Genomic DNA, 18,507 nt, shown 5'->3' on the forward strand with positions numbered 1-18,507 from the left:
CCAGCTAAGGCAGAAGGCCAAGGCGCTGGGCAATCAAATGAAAATGTAATTCAAGCAATAATAAAAATGCTACCAAATAAAGGCTGAAAATGGCGTCAAAGCTGTCTCATTGCCTTCGTTTTTCGTATTCTCTTTTTGTTTTTTACCCATGGGTTCGAAAAGGATTGAAGGCTATTTGAAACAATTGGAAATCGCGCTGAGCAAGCAGCTTTGACAAAATTGGACATCGACCCACTGACAGACTGACCTTACGAGTTCAGTCTGTCTTCAGGCTTAAAGAGCTAAGCAATTGTCAAGGGCCATTTGCACGAGCATCTTTCATTTCCTCAGCAACGGGGCGTATACCTAACGTTGGCCTTTTCACGCTTAAACTCAAATGTATTTGGGCTTAAGCTCGGCAACTTTTTCTCCCTTTGTTTGTTTGCTGATTAAATGCCAGTAACAAAAAGCAAAATGTTAAAGATTAACCAACGCCGGAACACCAAGAAAAAAGAAACGAAAATAAAAGGAAAGTTAACTTTGCGCTTTGTTTTTCATTGTGCCACCTCATTCCCTTAACTCCAGCGGAGCAGCAGACAAAACACGTTTAACTCACTTGCGAGGGAAAAAAGTTTTAAGTGCGGAATTTGTAATGCTCGCCGAAAACTTTGCCAACTGAGAAAAGCACTTCATTCCGATCCCTTGTTTTTCCGTTGCAGGTCTCCTGGATACGCAAACGTGATCTGCATATCCTCACCGCCGGCGGCACAACCTACACATCCGATCAGCGTTTTCAGGTGAGTGGAGTGGAGGTGGAGTGTCCTTGGGGTAAACTTAAAGTTCTCCTCCTAATCGCCGCAGGTTCTGCGACCCGATGGCTCCGCCAATTGGACACTGCAAATCAAGTATCCGCAGCCACGTGACTCCGGCGTATACGAGTGCCAAATCAACACGGAGCCCAAGATGTCCCTGTCCTACACCTTCAACGTAGTGGGTGAGTAATGGCCATGTTTCCTCGGACAGAGTAAACAAGTTGGTGTTATTTCGACAAAGTTACGACCATATTTTAAAGACAAAGAGATTGATTGCTTACCGACTTAAGTTAACACTTTTAAATTGGTAATGCTAAAGGAACAAAAAGTTGGGATAGTATTTTTGGGATTATTACTTGTTTAAATTAAATTTAAATTAAATTCATAAAACTAGTTTTTTACAAAATAAACAAAAACAAAATAGAAATATTCAACATTATTAATTTTAACCAAATAAAAATTTAAAAGGATTAGTGTTATTTAATTGATTTTATATTTCTAAGTACTCCCTATGCCCGTATTATTGACTATTTTTCATAGTTTTTCTTATTTAAATAAGAGAAGTTCAAACTAACGAAGTTCAAGTGTAGGTTCAAACCTTTATACTTCTATTTATTTATTTAAATTTCGGAACCCCCACCTAAGAGGTATTCAACAGTTTGTGTTATACCATAACCATTACCGATGACTCATCACCGAGCCAGATAATCAAAAGTTCGACCATTATCCGGCACTGGGAAGTAGGCCAATCAAAATGGAAGGATGGAAAGATGGCAGAAAGGAGGCTGGGCTCAAAATTGGTCACAAACCACTGAAGTGATTACTTTTACGGGCTAAGCTCTTGGAGCTTCCGAGCAGTTTTGAGTTTTGAGCAAGCCATGCAGGTTTCAAGTGCTTAAGCAGGCCATACAATATGCATGTTATTTTCCCAGCATTTTCCCCCTTTTCCTTCGGAACATGTGAGCCCATTTTGGCCACCCGTCGAGCAGTTTAGAAGAAGCGAGCTGCTTGTGATTATAAAATTTTCAATTCGATTATGTGCAAATTGGCTTGCTGAGCAGTAGAAGTTGAGGGTTAAACGTGAGTTTAAGGCAAGTGCCTTTCCTTACCTCTTTGTCTTGCCAATTGGCCGGGTAATTAGTTTGCACTTGGCTTGCGGAGGTTGAAGCTTAAAGATTGTAGCTACGAAACCCTTGTCACACATCAGCACATCAATCCTTAGTCCTAAAACTCGAGCCCTGAAAGACGTTATCCTTGGGAGCACACTTTGCCCACAATTTGTGTGGGCCGTGTTTGTGGATTTTCGGTTTCGTTCCTGTTCGGTGCATTTTTATCGCATTTGATATTAGCAAAATGCATTTGGCTAAAAGCTTCTGGTGCGGAAGAGTGCTCTCAATGAGCTTATTTGATCTCTGATTTCCTTTCCTCCCGAAATGTTTGGCCAGTGTGTGTGGGCGATGTTGTTTTAGCCGCACGGACAAACGACTTTTGGCCAGTATAAAATGCTACGGTCAGCCACCCACCCACTCGGTTATGAATCTTTTAGTGCTTCTGGTATGAGCTTTGAATATAAGTTTACACGCATGCAGGAGCAGGAAACTAGTAGTGGTAGTAGAATGTATGGAAACTTGACAGGCTGACAAGTCGGCTTCAAACACTCACAGAGTCACAGAGACAGACACATAGAGTCATAAATATTACATTTGCGGAAATGCAAATGACTGCGAAACGGCTGCATATAACCGGCATCTACCACGCCCACTAATGTGGGCGGATATATGTATGTAACTCCCAGCCGGGGATGGAACTCATTTGAATGCCCAAAAAGAAATGTGCATATAAAATATTCGACATGCCACTCACGCGGAAACAGCAAACAGCAGGTCAGTGGAGAGACAGTGGTCAAAGAACTATCCAAACTATAGTTTTTATCTCTTTAAAATTACTTTAGTTTTGGTTTACAACTTGAAAAATAGATATAACAAATCCCTTAAATCAAAATAAAATAATTAAATATGAATTGACTGGCTCAATAATTATTTACATAAATGTATCTTTTTAAAGGGATATTAATCTTGGTCTTTCACTAAAAACAGTAGGGTAAAAAATCATTTAAATCGAAATATATTTACAATTAAATATTGATTGATTAATTATTTTAAACAAAGGTTTAGCTTTAAAAAAATTACATACATTTTAGTTATTTAAATAAAAATAAAATAATATTGTTAAATTTTTTATTTCGCACATGGTTGTAGGCTTTTAAAATATCATAATAAAAATATCAAAAAATGTCTTAAATGTAAGTAAAATAATAAAATATATGCCAAGTCATAAAAAAGTAAATATTTATATATTACTTATTTATCTATTATTTTTGGCCTATTAATTGTGTCTCCACTGTACCGAATATGCCGTCATTGTCGTTGCAAACAAGTTTGTTGTTATGCCAGAATTTTTATGCGCTTATGCAAATAAAAAATTGTGCACAAAAAATTCCATAAATTTGTGTTTTTTCCTCCGCTGCTGCTGTTTCTTTTCGACGGCAGTGAAAATTCTATTACACGCCATCCGAAACGAAAATAAAAGCAGAGGAGTGAAATAAGAACGCGGCAAATGATAAACAAAACAGCGCCAAGTTGACCAGAGCATCATAAACATAAATCGCCTTCAGTCTGGGCCGTTCCTTCCGCCTCCTCCGCCCCCTTGACATCACCCACTTGACACCACCCACCTAATACCACCCACCTAAAACCACCCAATGCCTTCCGCCTTGGCCGCAATATTTTTGACATTTTAATGCTGCAGCAGCCTCTCCAATTGCTTAAATTACCAACTTTATGTACTCGACTCGACTCGACTCCAGAAAAAATGGAGGAAGGTACTAAGGATGCCAACTAGGTGTCAGCGGCGGTGGAAGCATGTTTATATGCACATAGATAACTCCAGACCCGACTCGATTTAATTTTGAATTTAAGGCAAATTACCAAACACGCTGATAAAGCGAGCAAATTGTAAATTAAATTATGTGTCCCTGTCCCACTCAAACTGAGCGACAACAAGAGAACAGCAGAACAGGACCCAACTGACAGCCCAAGGACGAGGAACTCAGGGAGCAGGACAAGTGCTGGGACGAACAAAAATAAATCGAGAAAAAAGCTAAATGGGGGAGAACCGACATTGGTATACACTATAACAGTAGAACTAAAAATATTCGTAATTAAAAAATTGTAAAGTAATTTCTTAAATTAATTTGTAAGTTATTTTGAAATTTCTCAGCTATTATATTGTCATTATGAACTATTTGGTAGTAATTTCAAGGACCGTTTCTTCGTGGGAATCATAAAATAGAATAAACGAAGGTTTTAAACCTGAAAAGACCTCAACGTTGCTTCAAAATTGGCCAATCTAATTGTTATACAAAAAATTATAATTGTATAGGGTCTGTGATTACTCCTCCACTGCTTTACAAGAAAGTAACAAAATTTGTACTACCCTCTTTTAAGAGTATAATAAGAAAGGCGTTGTTGATGCTTCTGGAAAAATTTGTTTACCAGCGTGAATGTAATCAAGCGTAAGCGCTACCTTGCTTAGTTTAGTTGGAGGAATTGGAGGATGGGAAGGTAAGAAAAGGTGGAGTGAAAAACAAATTGCACAACCGGCGGAAGAGCTGCAGCCAGGAGCCGAAGGATCTAAAAGGAGCTGGAATGGAAGGCAATTTGAATGCGTAGCTGACAAGATGGAGATGCCAAGTAGATGGCTCATTTTGGGCTCCATAAACCAACACTTTGGCTGGAACGGAAGGTGCTGTTGACATTAGCAGCCAGCACGGCAAATTGCATGCAATCAAGCGAAAATAATAATCCCAAGCATAAGCAATAAATATCCTCGGGCTGCAGGACCTTCATCCCTTTCAGTAAAAATCACATTTGAAGTACTCAGCTATAAGTGTCAAAACTACCATAAGGGTAGATAAATCTTAACTCAAATTGACCAAGGAACATTACCCTGATTTTAAGGGTTTATAAAGTCCAATCAAGCTATCCATCAACCCCTTAAATATCCGAATCCAGTGAAATCCACGCCGTCACAGTGTTTAATTTTAATTCCCAGCAGCTTCTATATAAACTTGAACAAATCGTTCGATGGGAAATGCCATGAAAATTTGCCAACTTTTGAGTCTGAAGCTTCGAACGACTTAACCGATAATAACTTCCACTGGGACACTTTCTTTATTATTTCCCCTTTCCTTTTGCCGCACTAAATTAGTTTCAACTCGAGGGAGTGTTCGTTTCTTGGCAGCTTGAATGGAAAAATAATTGGGTGCCACAAAAATCCATTAACGTGGCCTTGCCGAAAAACAAAGAAATCGTTATGAGCCAGAATTTCGAAGAAGTTCGACAACGTCTTGTGTTTCCCGAGGTTAATAGATGAAAACCAGGAAAATGTTGGCAATTATGATGCACATTGAATGCTCAAGGAGCGAACACTTGAGCCAGCTTAAAAGTTAAGCGATTGCCATTGTCTTGCCAACTCAACTCAATTTGTTGCTGCAGTTGTTGTTTTTACCGCCTGACCCAATTCGCATGCAAATTGTGGGCAAACGTGAGCGAAAAGTTTACCTTTCGCTTAATATATACAACAAATGGCCAGGTGAAGCTGCCAGGGGGATAATGAATTTTTATAAATAAGTTGCAAGGCCGAAGGACTCGGGAAAAACTCAACTGAGCTGGGCCGCACAATTTGCCCGGCAATCAAATGTTTTACTTCCCATTTCGTTCATTTGCCGCTCAAATTACATTCTACGGCGAATGCCTAGACCAAAAAATGCCCCAATGATAAATTACTAAGATATTGCCGGGGAAAATGGGATAAGGAGCTGCTGCGGAGGAGGAAATGATTAATGTCTCGGCAGCAATGCCGAATTATTAATAATAATAATAATCACAACAATGGAGACTACTGAAAAGAGGCCGAAATTAAGGGAAACTCGGGCAATGATGATGTTTTCGGCATTTTCATTTCGCCATTTTCATTTCCCGGGATGGGCAACTAGGGATTGTGACAGGCAAATGGAGATGGCAGAAGGAGGAGGAGGAATACTTCATCAATTGTGCTGGCAGTGCGGCTGACTTTTACAAATTGAATTTGTTTATTTGATTTGACAATTAATTCCGAGCAATTGCACCTACCCATGTCCGATTAATTGTCGGCTTGGAATTTAAAGGGGCTTAAAGCAGGGTTGCTAAAACGATCTAACGAAACTATCTATACTGTCAAAATATAGACCACGTCGAAGGTTTATTATCGATAGTATCGCTCAGCCAATTAATTTAATTTTCCAATATAATCGCTGAAAATTAAGATCGATTTTTCATATAAGATTTAAGCATAAATGACCAATAACATTTTATTTAGTTTTTTTAAGTTTATGCAATTTGTGTTGATTTTCTCCAATTTTCTGTAGTGTTGATTATATCGACATAGCCCACTATCGGTAACCAAAACTATCGATGGCGCCCATTATCGTAGTTTACACAACCCTGCCACATCCGATTAATTGTCGGCCTGAAATTTAAAGAGGTCGTAGATTGAAGACCATTTTCAGCACGGCCCAGTTTGATATTGTTTTTCGGGGGCAATAAATACCGAGATGTTGTTACATGTGTGCAAACATGCATCAACACAGGCGAAGGGTAATAAATTTTTACAGCCGGGCTCCGCAACGAGCATAAGGATTCCGCTTTCCCAGCTTTCAGATCCCAGTTTCCCAGATGCACTGCGATGCCCCAAAAAGTGTGCCATGTTTTGTGCCCCTCCGCCTTTCGCTCGGCAAAGTTCATCGCTCCAAATGTTTATGGCCATATAGGCTTATGCGCATTTTATGCGCGAAATCAAGAAAAATGAAAATGCATTTTCCAGCCGGCTTTCTGCTGCGGCTGCACAAAAATCTCCTCCTCCTTCCTCCGCCGTCTGAGCTGCTTTTCCCTGTGTGTGTAAACAAGACTCGGCGAAGGACTTTGTTTGCCTGGGATAAAGGATGAAAGGATGTGGGGGGCGTTTTTTGACTTTGGCAGGCGGCCAGCCGTAGACTTTGCAACTTTTCGGCCTGGGTCAACTGCTTGCAGGTCTAATGAAAACTCCAAATAGCCGTGCTGAATACCTCATCCAAATTGCCCGGCCCACTTAATCTAATTACGCTTAAATAAGAAATTTTCCACGAGAGTTCGCACCGAAGTGGTTCGCATTTATTCCGCCTGTCATGCGGGTTTCGCACCTGGTGAACGAACCCCCATCCCCAAGGAAAACCCACGCCGCTTTTCCATTTTCCTGGGAACCACAGTCGCGTTGTCAGCTGCATGTGTGTGTGTTTGTTTTTTTTTTCCGTTTGATACTGGGAAGGCAATAATTTTCGCAACCACGGCTCCTTGCACAAAAGTCATAGACGGTTAGCTTTCGCTGCCACAATTGTTTTCCCAGGTATACTATATGGTACACAGTACAACAACGGCCATCAGCGACAACAACGTGCGGCATTCGGCGATTTTCCCGCTTTCCTCCTGCCTTTTTCCGCAGATATATGTGTGCGGGTCTATAAAACAGCCAGATAATCGCCCCAGCATGTTCGAATTCCACTCGGGCTTCTTTTCTTATCCCCCTTTGTTTTTTGGCCGGGATGTACATTACTTTTTCGGCTTGGCATTTCATTTAGATTAACATTTTTGGGACGCGAACCCAGAAACACCTGATTTAAAGACCAACTTAAAGTATGGAAAACTCATCAGCACTTCTGTGAGTTTCTGGAGCATTCAAAATTCGTTTCATTCGGTTTTAAGCCGCTCGATTGAATGGCATTGGGCACAAAAGCGAAAGCGAGTGTGTGTACTATATACTGTTGCTCCAGTTGCAATCTGCCTCCTTCGGATCCTTTGGCTGCAATTTATTCCACGGCTTTGCGGTTGTTTAGGGGGAAAGTTTTCCTTTTTTCGCAGTTTACGAGAGTGAAAGTGGAGCGAAAGGCGGAAGAGTTGCTGCTGGGGAAAAATGGGTTTTTAAGTTTGGCACATTTTCCATTAAGGCAAACTGTCAGCCTTCATAAGCTTCCAAGTACAAATCGCATTTCGCGGCTGCCCGCGATGATTTCTCTGATTTTTCTCGATTGAAATTGAAATCATTGACGCTGTAACAACAAAAGGCACTTCAATGGTTGACATTTTGATTTCGTTGGCCCAAATGGAAGGCAGCCAGAGTTCTTTCCAATCTGTAGGGCTTTTGTCTTTTTTTGTTCTGACAATTCCGCTGAGAGCAGGAGGAGCTGCAGGTACCCGGGACTGCCTTTTATATGGCATAACAAAAGCTTATCGCCAGCATAATAGAGACACGCGTCTGTGTAATAAAGTAGAGCCCGGTCCCCACACTCACAGACAAACGTGCACTTGGACGTTATCATTAACATTATTATTATTATCATTGTTACGAAGGAAAAAGAGAGCGGAGAAATACTTGGCTTTGTGTACTGTGGACTTAAGTGAGTTTTTCTGCCTTTTTTCGCTTTTTTTGCAGAACTCAAAGCGGAAATCTTCGGGCCTTCGGATCTGATGGTAAAAACCGGTAGCGACATCAACCTAACATGCAAAATTATGCAGGGACCCCACGAGCTGGGCAACATATTCTGGTACAAAGGTGCGTATGCGTAATGAATTTCGGCCTCCGAGTGAGAACCTCCACCTCATTTTACGCAATTCAATTTGCTACTCCTCACATTCCAGGCAGCGAAATGCTCGATGGCAAGGGCGAGAACGAAATCGACAGCTCCGTGGCCCGGATTCGCGTCGAGGATGATTGGACTGACGGCCTGACTTCGAGGTATGTAACGACCCGCCATTCCACCTGCAAATGTGTGCCGAGCATTTCAGTTATTTCGCATTAAAATGCCGCCTCACTTAATTAAGGCCAGGTAGCCGGGGGAACATTTCCAGAGGGGGGTTTAGGCCCCTCTAGGCTGCAGTTCTGCACCCATGGCCCATATCCTAGTCTACCAGGGGGGAAACACGGACCACGACTTTCTGAATGACATTTTAAGGCCAAAGCGAAGGACGATTGTCGGCTAGAGGACCCAGTCTAGCTCTGAACAGGATCGAGGGGGATTAGACAGGGATATTTTTACTAAGTTTAATCAATCAAAATATTTGTATTATGAAATACAATATTATAAATATTTTTTAACAACAAAAAATTTACAAATTTGGTAGAATATCGCCTTATAGAATTGTAAATTTATAGTATAGAATAAGTCAACATTTTTTATCATATCAAAAAAAATTTAATTTTACCTTTCCATTAATTTAGGGCAATAAACTGAATTAGGGTATTTTCTGGCTCTAATGCTCCATTCTTTCGCCTCATCACTCCACTGTGTGCTCAAGTTAGCCGTGTGTGACTTTTAATTTGCCTTAGTCAAAGTCAGAGCTTAGTCACAGCCGGATTTGGATTCGGTTCTGAGTCTACAAACTCTGCAGTGGTAGTTAGTTGCTCAGTTTCAGTTGCCGCCACGTGATCATTGCCCATTTATGCTGTTAACTAACGACGCAGACGACCATTAAATGCAGGTGCCGCTGACAGAGATGAAAAGAGAGTGGCTTTTGCCAGGGATTAGGCAGGACTGTTTTCCTTTGAGCAAAAAAACTACAGGGAATTCACTGAAAAGAATGTACTAGGAAACGGAATCAATGCTTTAAACTTAAGGAAACCTTAAAACCTTAATTTTTAAAATCAATCAACAGAGGTTTTCCTAAATCATAAATATTTTAAAGTTTAAACAAGGCAACTCCATGAAAATGTAAAACTGAAGACTATTAATGGTTTTAATGATTGTTAGTTCAGGATTAAATCAAATATATTAATTTTAAAAGAAATGGTTATTTTTTTGTTGCTTATCTGTAGTATAATTCCCTAATTTTCCTCAGTGTAGAGTAACTTCGAATTAGAGTCAGTGGTGGCAAAGACTCGGTACACATTACGCTATCGCATAAAGTAGCAAAAGTTTTGTATATTTTTTCCTTCATCCTTTTTTGGCTCGGCATTCTGTGGCCTTTTACCCATTTACCTTTTACCCCTTACCTTTTGTTCCCCGTGCATTTCCACCGCCGTTTCCACTCCTATTACCATTACCCCACTGCCATTCACTTTCTCTCTGTGCTTTCTCTTCCCGCCTGCTCTTCCCGTGCTCTGCCGCGGCACAGATTAAAAATCAAGCGCGCCATGCCCGGCGATACTGGCAACTACACCTGTGTGCCGACGGTGGCAAAAACCTCGAGCGTCTATGTGCACGTAATTATTGGTAAGTAAGGACTGCAGACGGCAGTCTAACGGGGCAGCACAGGAGCTGGCTTACCTTTCCTGGTGTTTGTGCTGTCAGAGAGTTTTGCATGTTTATGACGGGAAGTGGAAGTTGCCTGTTAGCAGCGGCACATTCGCAATTTGTAATGCCAAGTGCAAAACGGGGCGTGGCCGTGCAGTAATTGCATTGCGCCAGACTCGGCGAGAAATTGCTGTTGGCTTCCCTTTTTTTGGATTTTTTTTTCGCTGCCCCCGCATGTTTGTATTTGTGCAGCAGCACGGAAATTATTTCTAGTTGCCGCTCTGCAGCTAGAAAGTTGAAAACCCCTCGCTGCAGGCCAATAACACGGGCCATGTGTGCAAAGTCGTGGGGTTCAGGGGTTCAGGAGGTTGAGGGGACTTCGAAGGAGCTTGTCAGATTTATGGCAGCAGCTTGTGTGCTCAAGAGCTCATTGAGAACTATAACAACTTGTGCTGCCAATGCTTTTCTTTGGCACAAACAGGAAATGCAAGCATGCAAACGGGGGGCCATGTTATCTGACGGAGAAAAAGGCGGCTCAAAGGCAATCAGTGGCTACCGGAAGATGCCTTACATTGCCAACCAATTAATCGATGAGCCAACAGCATTCTCGCTTTCAATTGTCGTGGATTTTTGTTCATTTCCTGTGGAGTTACACGAAGTTGAGCAATCAAGTAAACGTAGAACCGATCAATGAATTTTAAAAATGTTAACTAAATATAAATTTGTTCTATGAGCTATAAGTATTAATTATGCCAAGGAACAGTTTTTTAAACAAAAAAATGTATTTATTATTATTAATTTATTTTGAAAATAATAAAATTAACGTTAATGATTAATGATTCCAGTTGTAGCTTTAACAGCTTGTTTTTGACTTATAAATAATTTAAAAATGGTTATGAAGATCAAAGATCCTTGCTTAGCGATAAATATCGAAAATGTGTCCATCGCTAATTGGCTGTTTGCTTTCGCTTTACCCTTCCAACAGGCGAACATCCGGCGGCCATGCAACACAATTCGAGCAGCAACAGCAACAGCTTCTACTGCGGCATCTGCTGCATGCTGCTGAGCATTGTGTCCTGCTGCCTGCAGCACTTTTACGAGGCGGGGTGTGGATACATTCATGCTGCGGCAGCGGTGGCAAAATCGGCGGGACTTGGGCCCCCGAAGCGAGCAACGCTAACGACCAGCGAAACAGGAGTAAATGCGGCAGCAGAAGCAAAAGCGAGTGCAGCAGCAGCAACATCCACATCAGCAACGTGCAACATGTTGAGAGAACGCCCAGCGGCAATTCGGTGTCTGAGATGAAGGAATAATCAACACGCAGCGAAACACTAAAAAGGCAAAAAAACACACACACAAAAAACACACGAGCAACACTCACAAACATACACACACATATTCAAGGTGATTTAAGTTTTCTATGTATCGCATATGGGGGTTCAAACTTAGGTATTTACTAACTTCTAAGATGAATGCACTTAGTGGAAAAGCAAACATATTAGCTGATAAGCGAACAAGTATTAAACAGTGTTAAGAGTGGAAAATCTAGTTGAATGTTTTCAGGATAAACCCGACATAAATGGTATTTAATGTGTTATTGGCATTGCTTTTACATTTTGTTAACGATATACAAAGAAACCAACTAATCAAGTGTGACAGAATCCAAAAACATACCTATTTTCCATATTAAACTAAATTTTGGACTGCATTGTATTAATTTATCGATTAATTAATAATTATCGGTTAATTATTTATTACTTTTATCGATTAATTATTGATTACTTAACTTTTTGCATTTTTAACAGAATTCTGGACTGCCTAATAATGACTATAGATTGATTAAAAACCGTATATTTATCGATTAATTAACAACTATCGACTATCAAAATATCGGTCAACTGATAATCTCTTTCTACTACCGAAAAACGATTGCACACCCATAGTTAAACCAGCCACACTCCTTCATTATGAAATAAGACTTACTAGCTATTAATATCCCACAAACACAACCAGAAGCCCAGTACTTTGAAAACACAATACCCTTATACCCCAAACTTCTATGCAATCTTTAAACTGCCAACGAACTCGCACTCCAGTAGCCCATTGCATCAAGTTGTTGGATTGACATTTGCTGTAAATAATTGCCATTCGAGGGAAATTTATTCAAGGGCACTTCGAACTATCCGTAAACCCTGCCGATTAGGAACAAAAGATGATTTTCCATTCGAGTGCGGCTCGATTGCTTTGCACATTTATCAGTTTTAGGCATTAGCTATCGTTAGGTACGATTATGGATGTATATGTATAGCCGATAAGTGGATAAACTGGATGTACTTCAGCCATCAGCACTCGAAAGTTATGGGCTAAACTCGTTTGTTTGTGACTGACCCAATTTGTGGGCGCAGCTCGTTTAATTGTATATAATTAGTTTTGGCTAGAAACACACAAAGAACAGAAAAAACCAAAAACAAAAGGGGGAATATTTGAAAATAATGGCAATTTATAATTGTGCTTATCGATATAATTGATACGAATGCAATGCGAATGTGCAGGCACTGTAAATAAATTCATTAGTAGACGAAATTGTAATTTTAATTAACTCTTAAACGATATAAACAGATAAACAGCCGATAAAAGCGATTCGAAAGTTGCGAACCGCCCAGTTGGTAAGCAAAATTGGCAAAACTCACCCGCAAAATGAACTAATAAAAACCACACTTAACACTAAAAACACTTTAAATAATAGTGAAAGCTAGTAAAATTTAATACGGACCCTTGGATCTTGTAAATAGAGTGAATGGATTAACAGCTAAATAATCGAAATCCGTTGAGTGTCAAGTATAAAATGTCGGCTAAAAATGAATAAAACCAAAACAGTAACAATAACGAAACCCTAGCGAATACATTATGTACGAGTGTATGTCACAGCATTGCAGCTACAAGTATATAGTACTTACATATATAAACCAGGTACTCTCAAATCATTTATATGTGTGCGTATCCATAGGTACCCTATACATATGCATATAAGCAGCTAGGATTGTTTCAAGATCGACATCAAACACACGGACACTGCAGGCGAGAGTTTTGTGAAATGAAACCGAATCGATTCAATAAAATTATAATTTAGAAAATTTAAGAAGCCGCATTGAATTTTATTTGGGGGTTGGGTAGTTGGGGTATCATAATAAGCTTTATTGGTTATAACATGAGTTTTGGTATTTATTATTCTCTTTATAACTCATTTACTCTTCATTAAAGACCATTAAACATTTTCTACGACAGCGTAATAATCTATCAACACATCTGAATGCTGTTTTCTGTGAGCTTAGAACTCATAAAATTGTTAGATTAGAATTAATTATATTAATTTTATGGTTTTTCTCATGCACACTCATGGAAACTACATAGATATTTATAACATAAACCAGATCGCTTCTGATAGTTAGTTAAAATAAACCAGTTTGACATAGTTTCGCTAGGAATGCCGGTAATGCGTTCATTGACTCTCGGTGTTGATGACTTGTAGACCGTTTAATATATTCAAATTAAATCACTGGCTAGATGTTGTCGAATATGATGATGTGATGGCAGGCGTCCAATATTTATTTAATTGCAATTCATCTCCAAATCTGGTGGGACTAATGTACCGTTCGTTTTTATTCGCCTTGCCATTAATTCTGGCGAAAAGTATAAATAAAAGTGGAGCTTTGTGGACGCATTTTAGTCCGTTGTTGTCCAGATCAAAGAACATGTTGCAGCTGTCACTAGCCCTGCTGCTATTTCTGGCTCTCTTCGCCAGCCTAGAAACAGGTGTGTTCCTAGATTTTTACTAAGCTAAGTTAATAAACTCATCATATCATTACTTCCAACACAGCACCTTCCTCTTCGTCTGGAGAGAAATTCGTGCGGGTCTACGAGATCAATGAGGAGCAGTACGCGCGGGTTTTGCAGCTAACGAAAGGCAAGAATGTCATCTCAGAGGCCCGTTTGATCAACGGAGGCTTTGCCACTGTTAGCGAGACCTTGAGTTCCGGCTGGAACTCTCTCCTCAGGATCGTGGGCCTCACTACCCTCAGTAGGGCCGACGAGGCCGAGAAGGTGGACTTTGAGGGTCAGCCCTTGTGTGTGATCAAATCGCGGGAGGGCGAGGGCAGGGACGAGGAGGTGACCTCCGCTCGCAGCTCGGGAAGAGCCATCGAAGACGAGGAGGACTCCGCCATCCATTGCATTGTGGTGCTGAAGAAGGACTTTGAGCTACCCACCCAGGATCCTCAGCCCAATTTCGCTCAGTTATGGAACAAACCTGAGATGGTTAACCCTGTAGAGATGTCTGCTGTTTCCACGCAGCCTGAAGAAGTGACTGAGGAAGAGGAGACCACAGCAGCTCCTTTGAGAAAGAAGAAGGTTAACAAGAGCACCTATCCCAAGGCAGCCAGTTTGGAGGAAGATTCGGATTCAGACTCGGATTCTGATGGTTCCCGCCAATATGCAGGTGGTTACCCACCGGTGCCTCCTCAATATGGAGCTACCTATCCTCCACCTCCCTATGGCGGTTATCCCTTAGGTCCCTCCTATCCCCAGCCCTATCCAAACCCTCAGCTTCCTCAGCTTCCTCAACTTCCCTATGGACCTTCACCTTATGGTCAGTTACCTTATGGACAATCGCCTTACGGACAATCGCCTTACGGACAGTCTCCTTACGGACAGTCTTCCTATGGACCGTACCCCCAACAACCCTATGGACCCCAACCGCCCATTGGTCCCTACAATCTTCAGCCTTTGGGGTCCTATGGATATCCCAACTGGGATCAAGCAAATGCTAATAAGGATGTAGAGAAAGCCCAGGCTGATGACGACCAAGAAGAAGAAGATGAAGATTCATACGAGACGGAAGACGAAGATGACTATCGCTATAAGAAACGTGTTTACTCCTACAAACCTGTGTACCTTAATTACTAATAATAAAAAAATTTTTAAAATGAATTAAAAGATTATGCTTATTTAATGAAAGGTTGGAATGATATAAATCAAGGGCTTAATTTTAATGGTTCTTGTAGGAATCCTGGGAATTTTTGCGTGCTTTAGATAATCTTTTCTGTGTTTGATCCGAAGTCTTTAGTTTGAGTAATATCACTAGACCATCGGTTTCCTTTGTAAGCCAGACTATAAACAAGAACATTAGCATTTAATCAAGAAACACAGCGTGTCTTCGCCAAAAAGCCATTAATTAAACTAGTTTTTGGGCAGGGCGATGATCATAACAGAACTGGGTCAACGCTTAAATTATGGAGATCGAAGTCGATTAGGGCAGAGCTATAACTGTAGATGAGCGGTTTGGGTTGATCCATTTAAATGACAATGCCGAAAGGGAATTTCAGTTCGTCAATTTTGTCATATCGACGGCAGCGAAAGACTTTTGAAATATATAAGCGAGGGAGCAGAGCCACTCCAGCTTATTCGCAATCGCCATGAAGTTCTTAGCGGTTCTGGCAGTGATCTTGCTCTTCGGAGCGGCAGTCCAAGCTCGTAAGGTTTTCTTGGGTTTTTGATCCTGAAAGAGAAGAATCTAAATATTAAATTCCTATAACAGGCACTAGTCGTCCTCAGCTGGTGCGTCTGCATCAGGTTTCCCGGCAGGAGTATAACGAACTTCTCCGTTTGACCCAGGGCAAGGAGGAGGTTTCCGAGGCCCGTCTGCTCAGCAGCTCGATTGCTGGGATCAAGGGTCTGGCCTCCGGCTTTGCCGCCGGCAACTTCATCCCCGCCATCTTCAATTCCGGCTCCAAGGATCAGCCCAAGAAGGGACGTCCCCTCTGCGTGATCTCCACCAATGATATCGAGCAGGATCAGGAGAGGCGCCTGGGTCGTGTGGTGAGCATTGAGTATGAGCCCAACAGCGACTCTAGCTCGAGCTCAGGATCGGGATCAAGCAGTGGTCATGGTAGTGGAGGACATGGCAGTGGAGGACATGGCAGTGGAGGACATGGAAGCGGAGGACATGGTAGCGGAGGACATGGTAGCGGAGGACATGGAGGACATGGCAGTGGAGGTGATGACAGCAGCGAAAACGATGATGTGACCACGGTCAACTGCATCCTGATTGTTAATGGCACCGATACCACAACCACCACGACAACCACCAAAAAACCTGATCACGAACACGGTCATGGTCATGGTCACGGACATGGACATGGACATGGTTATGGACCCAAGCCAGGCGGCTACTACCCACAGCCTGCTCCCTACTATCCACCCTACTACGGCTACCCACCCTTCTATCCTCCCCCACCCTATCCCTACCCACCACCACCGCCGCCACCACCGAGCAAGCCCCACCATTCCGGCGGAGACAAGCGATCCGTGGATGAGGACGAGCAGGAGGAGGAGCAGCAGGAGGTGAGTCGCCTGATCGATGCCTACAACGGATTCTACTACCAGCCCGAGGGAGTCACTCTGAGGAACGGCAAGTACTCGAAGGTCAGCCAGGAGACCTCCGCCTACCAGCCGGCCAGCTATCCCCAGCAGGAGTACGCCAACACATATCCCAAGGTGGTCCGCAACTACGGACTCACCCATCCTGCTCCCGTCTACGTGCGATCGCCGCAATTCGAGCAGGAACATTAGGAAAATCTTGCAATTAGACAAATCCCCTTTCTAAATAAATGAATTTAAATTATTATTTACAAAGTGCATGGTGTTTGAAATGTCATATGGGCATTTCCAGGAAAAAGTCAACCAAACCCCAAATATTAAATGTTGGCGGAAAATTTTCTTTTTTGGTTTAAAAATAGCATTGGTATCTATATTTTGTAAATCAATAACATTTCCTTCCAAATTAATTTTTTACACGAAGATATGCGGCTTTCAAACACGAGCAACACATACTGTATATCTCAGCAACATTTTGTTGCGTTTTTGTAATATTGCTACGCCTTCTGTGGAAGTCTAAAGATCAAGCAACCAATACTATAAATTAGTTTAAGGCAAATGCTATCAGGAAAAAATTAAGACTTCTTTAATATTAATGGATTATATGTCTTAATTGAAGTTTGTTTTTTAACATTTTTAATGTCGCGTCCGTAATCAAAAAACCAAATTTTTTCTTTTCACTCGATCAATTTGCGACACCTATAAACCAGCTCTTATGCCTAAAGCAAGGATAGTTGGAACAAATTAATTATAATTTTTTGAAAAAAAAATTAGCGCGTTGATATTTTTAAAGAAATTTTAAAGTCTGTCGCGTCCGTAATTTATATTTTGTATTTCCAAAAAACAATTGATCATAATTTTTGTGTAGCTAATTGTTTTATTTGCTGCTATGAAAAACGTCGATGGCCTTGCTTTTCCTTGTCATTTACTTTATATAATAATATTTGTATTATTCACAACAAATTTTGCTATCGAAGAAAAAGCACTTCTTTTAGATACTTTTAAGATTTTTAAGATGGAAAAAAAAGAAAAAAATAGAGCTAGCGCGAGAAAGTACAGGGAGAAATTGTCTTTAAATCCCGATCGTTTGGAAAAATTCAAAGAAAAAGATAAATCCCGGAAGAGAGAATACCGACTGAAACTAAAGAAAATGATGGAGACGGACCCTGAGTTGCACTTAAAAAAAAAGGAAAAGGATAAACTCCGCCAAAGAAAACTTCGTGAGAAGAAAAAAAATATGGCAATCGACTTTCATACAGCGTATAGGAGTAAGCAGTCCTTGGGAAAGGCAGTAAAGAAAATGGAAAAATCGTTGCCAAACGCCATGGAAAAGAAGATGGCTGTTTTAGAAGCGGTAGGGAAAAAGTATTTAAGTTGCAACAGGATTGAAGATCGAGCTCAGACGTCTGCTGATTTTCAGAAATTTTCAATGCTTAGAGACTTTTACCTGAAAGACGACATTAGTGTTCAAGCTGCGGGCAGAAAGCATACCTTAAACCTTAATGGGAAATTTGTCGCAAAACGTTTCATGATTTTGACCGTGTCGGAAGCATACGAAATTTATAAAAAAGAATCGAAGTCCCCAGATTTAGTGAGTAAATCAACATTTTTCCAGCACAGACCACCGGAAGTTCAACTAATATCAAAGCTGCCTCATAATATGTGCGTGTGTATGTATCATGCTAACATTGGATTTTTGTTGGAGGGATGTACTAAAGTTATACCTTCCTTCCCTCGTGTCTTTGAATCGTTACTGGAATCTATTTGCTGTAACATAAAGAATGAAGAATGCATGCTCAACAAATGCCTGAGATGTGTAAAAGATATTGTCGAGGAACTTATTCCGATTAGCTATCTCAAAAAAATAGATGAAGATATAGTGTGGAAAAAGTGGCGTAAAGTAGACGACAGGTTAGCATTAAC

General features: G+C 41.0%; 3 protein-coding genes across 4 annotated transcripts in view; all 3 read left to right on the forward strand.

Moving 5' to 3' along the window:
* The window catches only part of dpr1 (defective proboscis extension response 1), a 52,410-nt gene extending 39,154 nt beyond the window's left edge, over positions 1-13,256 (forward strand). The window contains exons 3-8 of one of the 2 annotated variants that reach the window (XM_017137467.3): positions 699-776; positions 841-973; positions 8,355-8,474; positions 8,561-8,657; positions 10,034-10,131; positions 11,138-13,256. In XM_017137467.3, the coding sequence (XP_016992956.2) occupies positions 699-776; positions 841-973; positions 8,355-8,474; positions 8,561-8,657; positions 10,034-10,131; positions 11,138-11,457 (846 nt within the window). In that variant the 3' untranslated portion in view covers positions 11,458-13,256. The remainder of the gene's footprint in view (positions 1-698; positions 777-840; positions 974-8,354; positions 8,475-8,560; positions 8,658-10,033; positions 10,132-11,137) is intronic. The other variant, XM_017137468.3, reaches the window with a different exon arrangement.
* Positions 13,257-13,894: 638 nt separating this feature from the next.
* LOC108054453 (DNA translocase FtsK) lies at positions 13,895-15,114 on the forward strand. The gene is made up of 2 exons (XM_017137425.2): positions 13,895-13,965; positions 14,030-15,114. The coding sequence occupies exons 1-2, from the start codon at positions 13,905-13,907 to the stop codon at positions 15,112-15,114; spliced, it is 1,146 nt and encodes a 381-aa protein (XP_016992914.2). The 5' UTR covers positions 13,895-13,904.
* Positions 15,115-15,623: 509 nt separating this feature from the next.
* On the forward strand, positions 15,624-16,842 carry LOC108054464 (uncharacterized). Its single transcript, XM_017137437.3, has 2 exons — positions 15,624-15,681; positions 15,746-16,842. Exons 1-2 carry the CDS (start codon positions 15,624-15,626, stop codon positions 16,777-16,779), a joined length of 1,092 nt encoding a protein of 363 aa, XP_016992926.2. The 3' UTR covers positions 16,780-16,842.
* Positions 16,843-18,507: the final 1,665 nt, after the last annotated feature.

This window comes from Drosophila takahashii, chromosome 2R, assembly GCF_030179915.1.
Source record: "Drosophila takahashii strain IR98-3 E-12201 chromosome 2R, DtakHiC1v2, whole genome shotgun sequence".
In the NCBI taxonomy this organism is placed as follows: domain Eukaryota; kingdom Metazoa; phylum Arthropoda; class Insecta; order Diptera; family Drosophilidae; genus Drosophila; species Drosophila takahashii.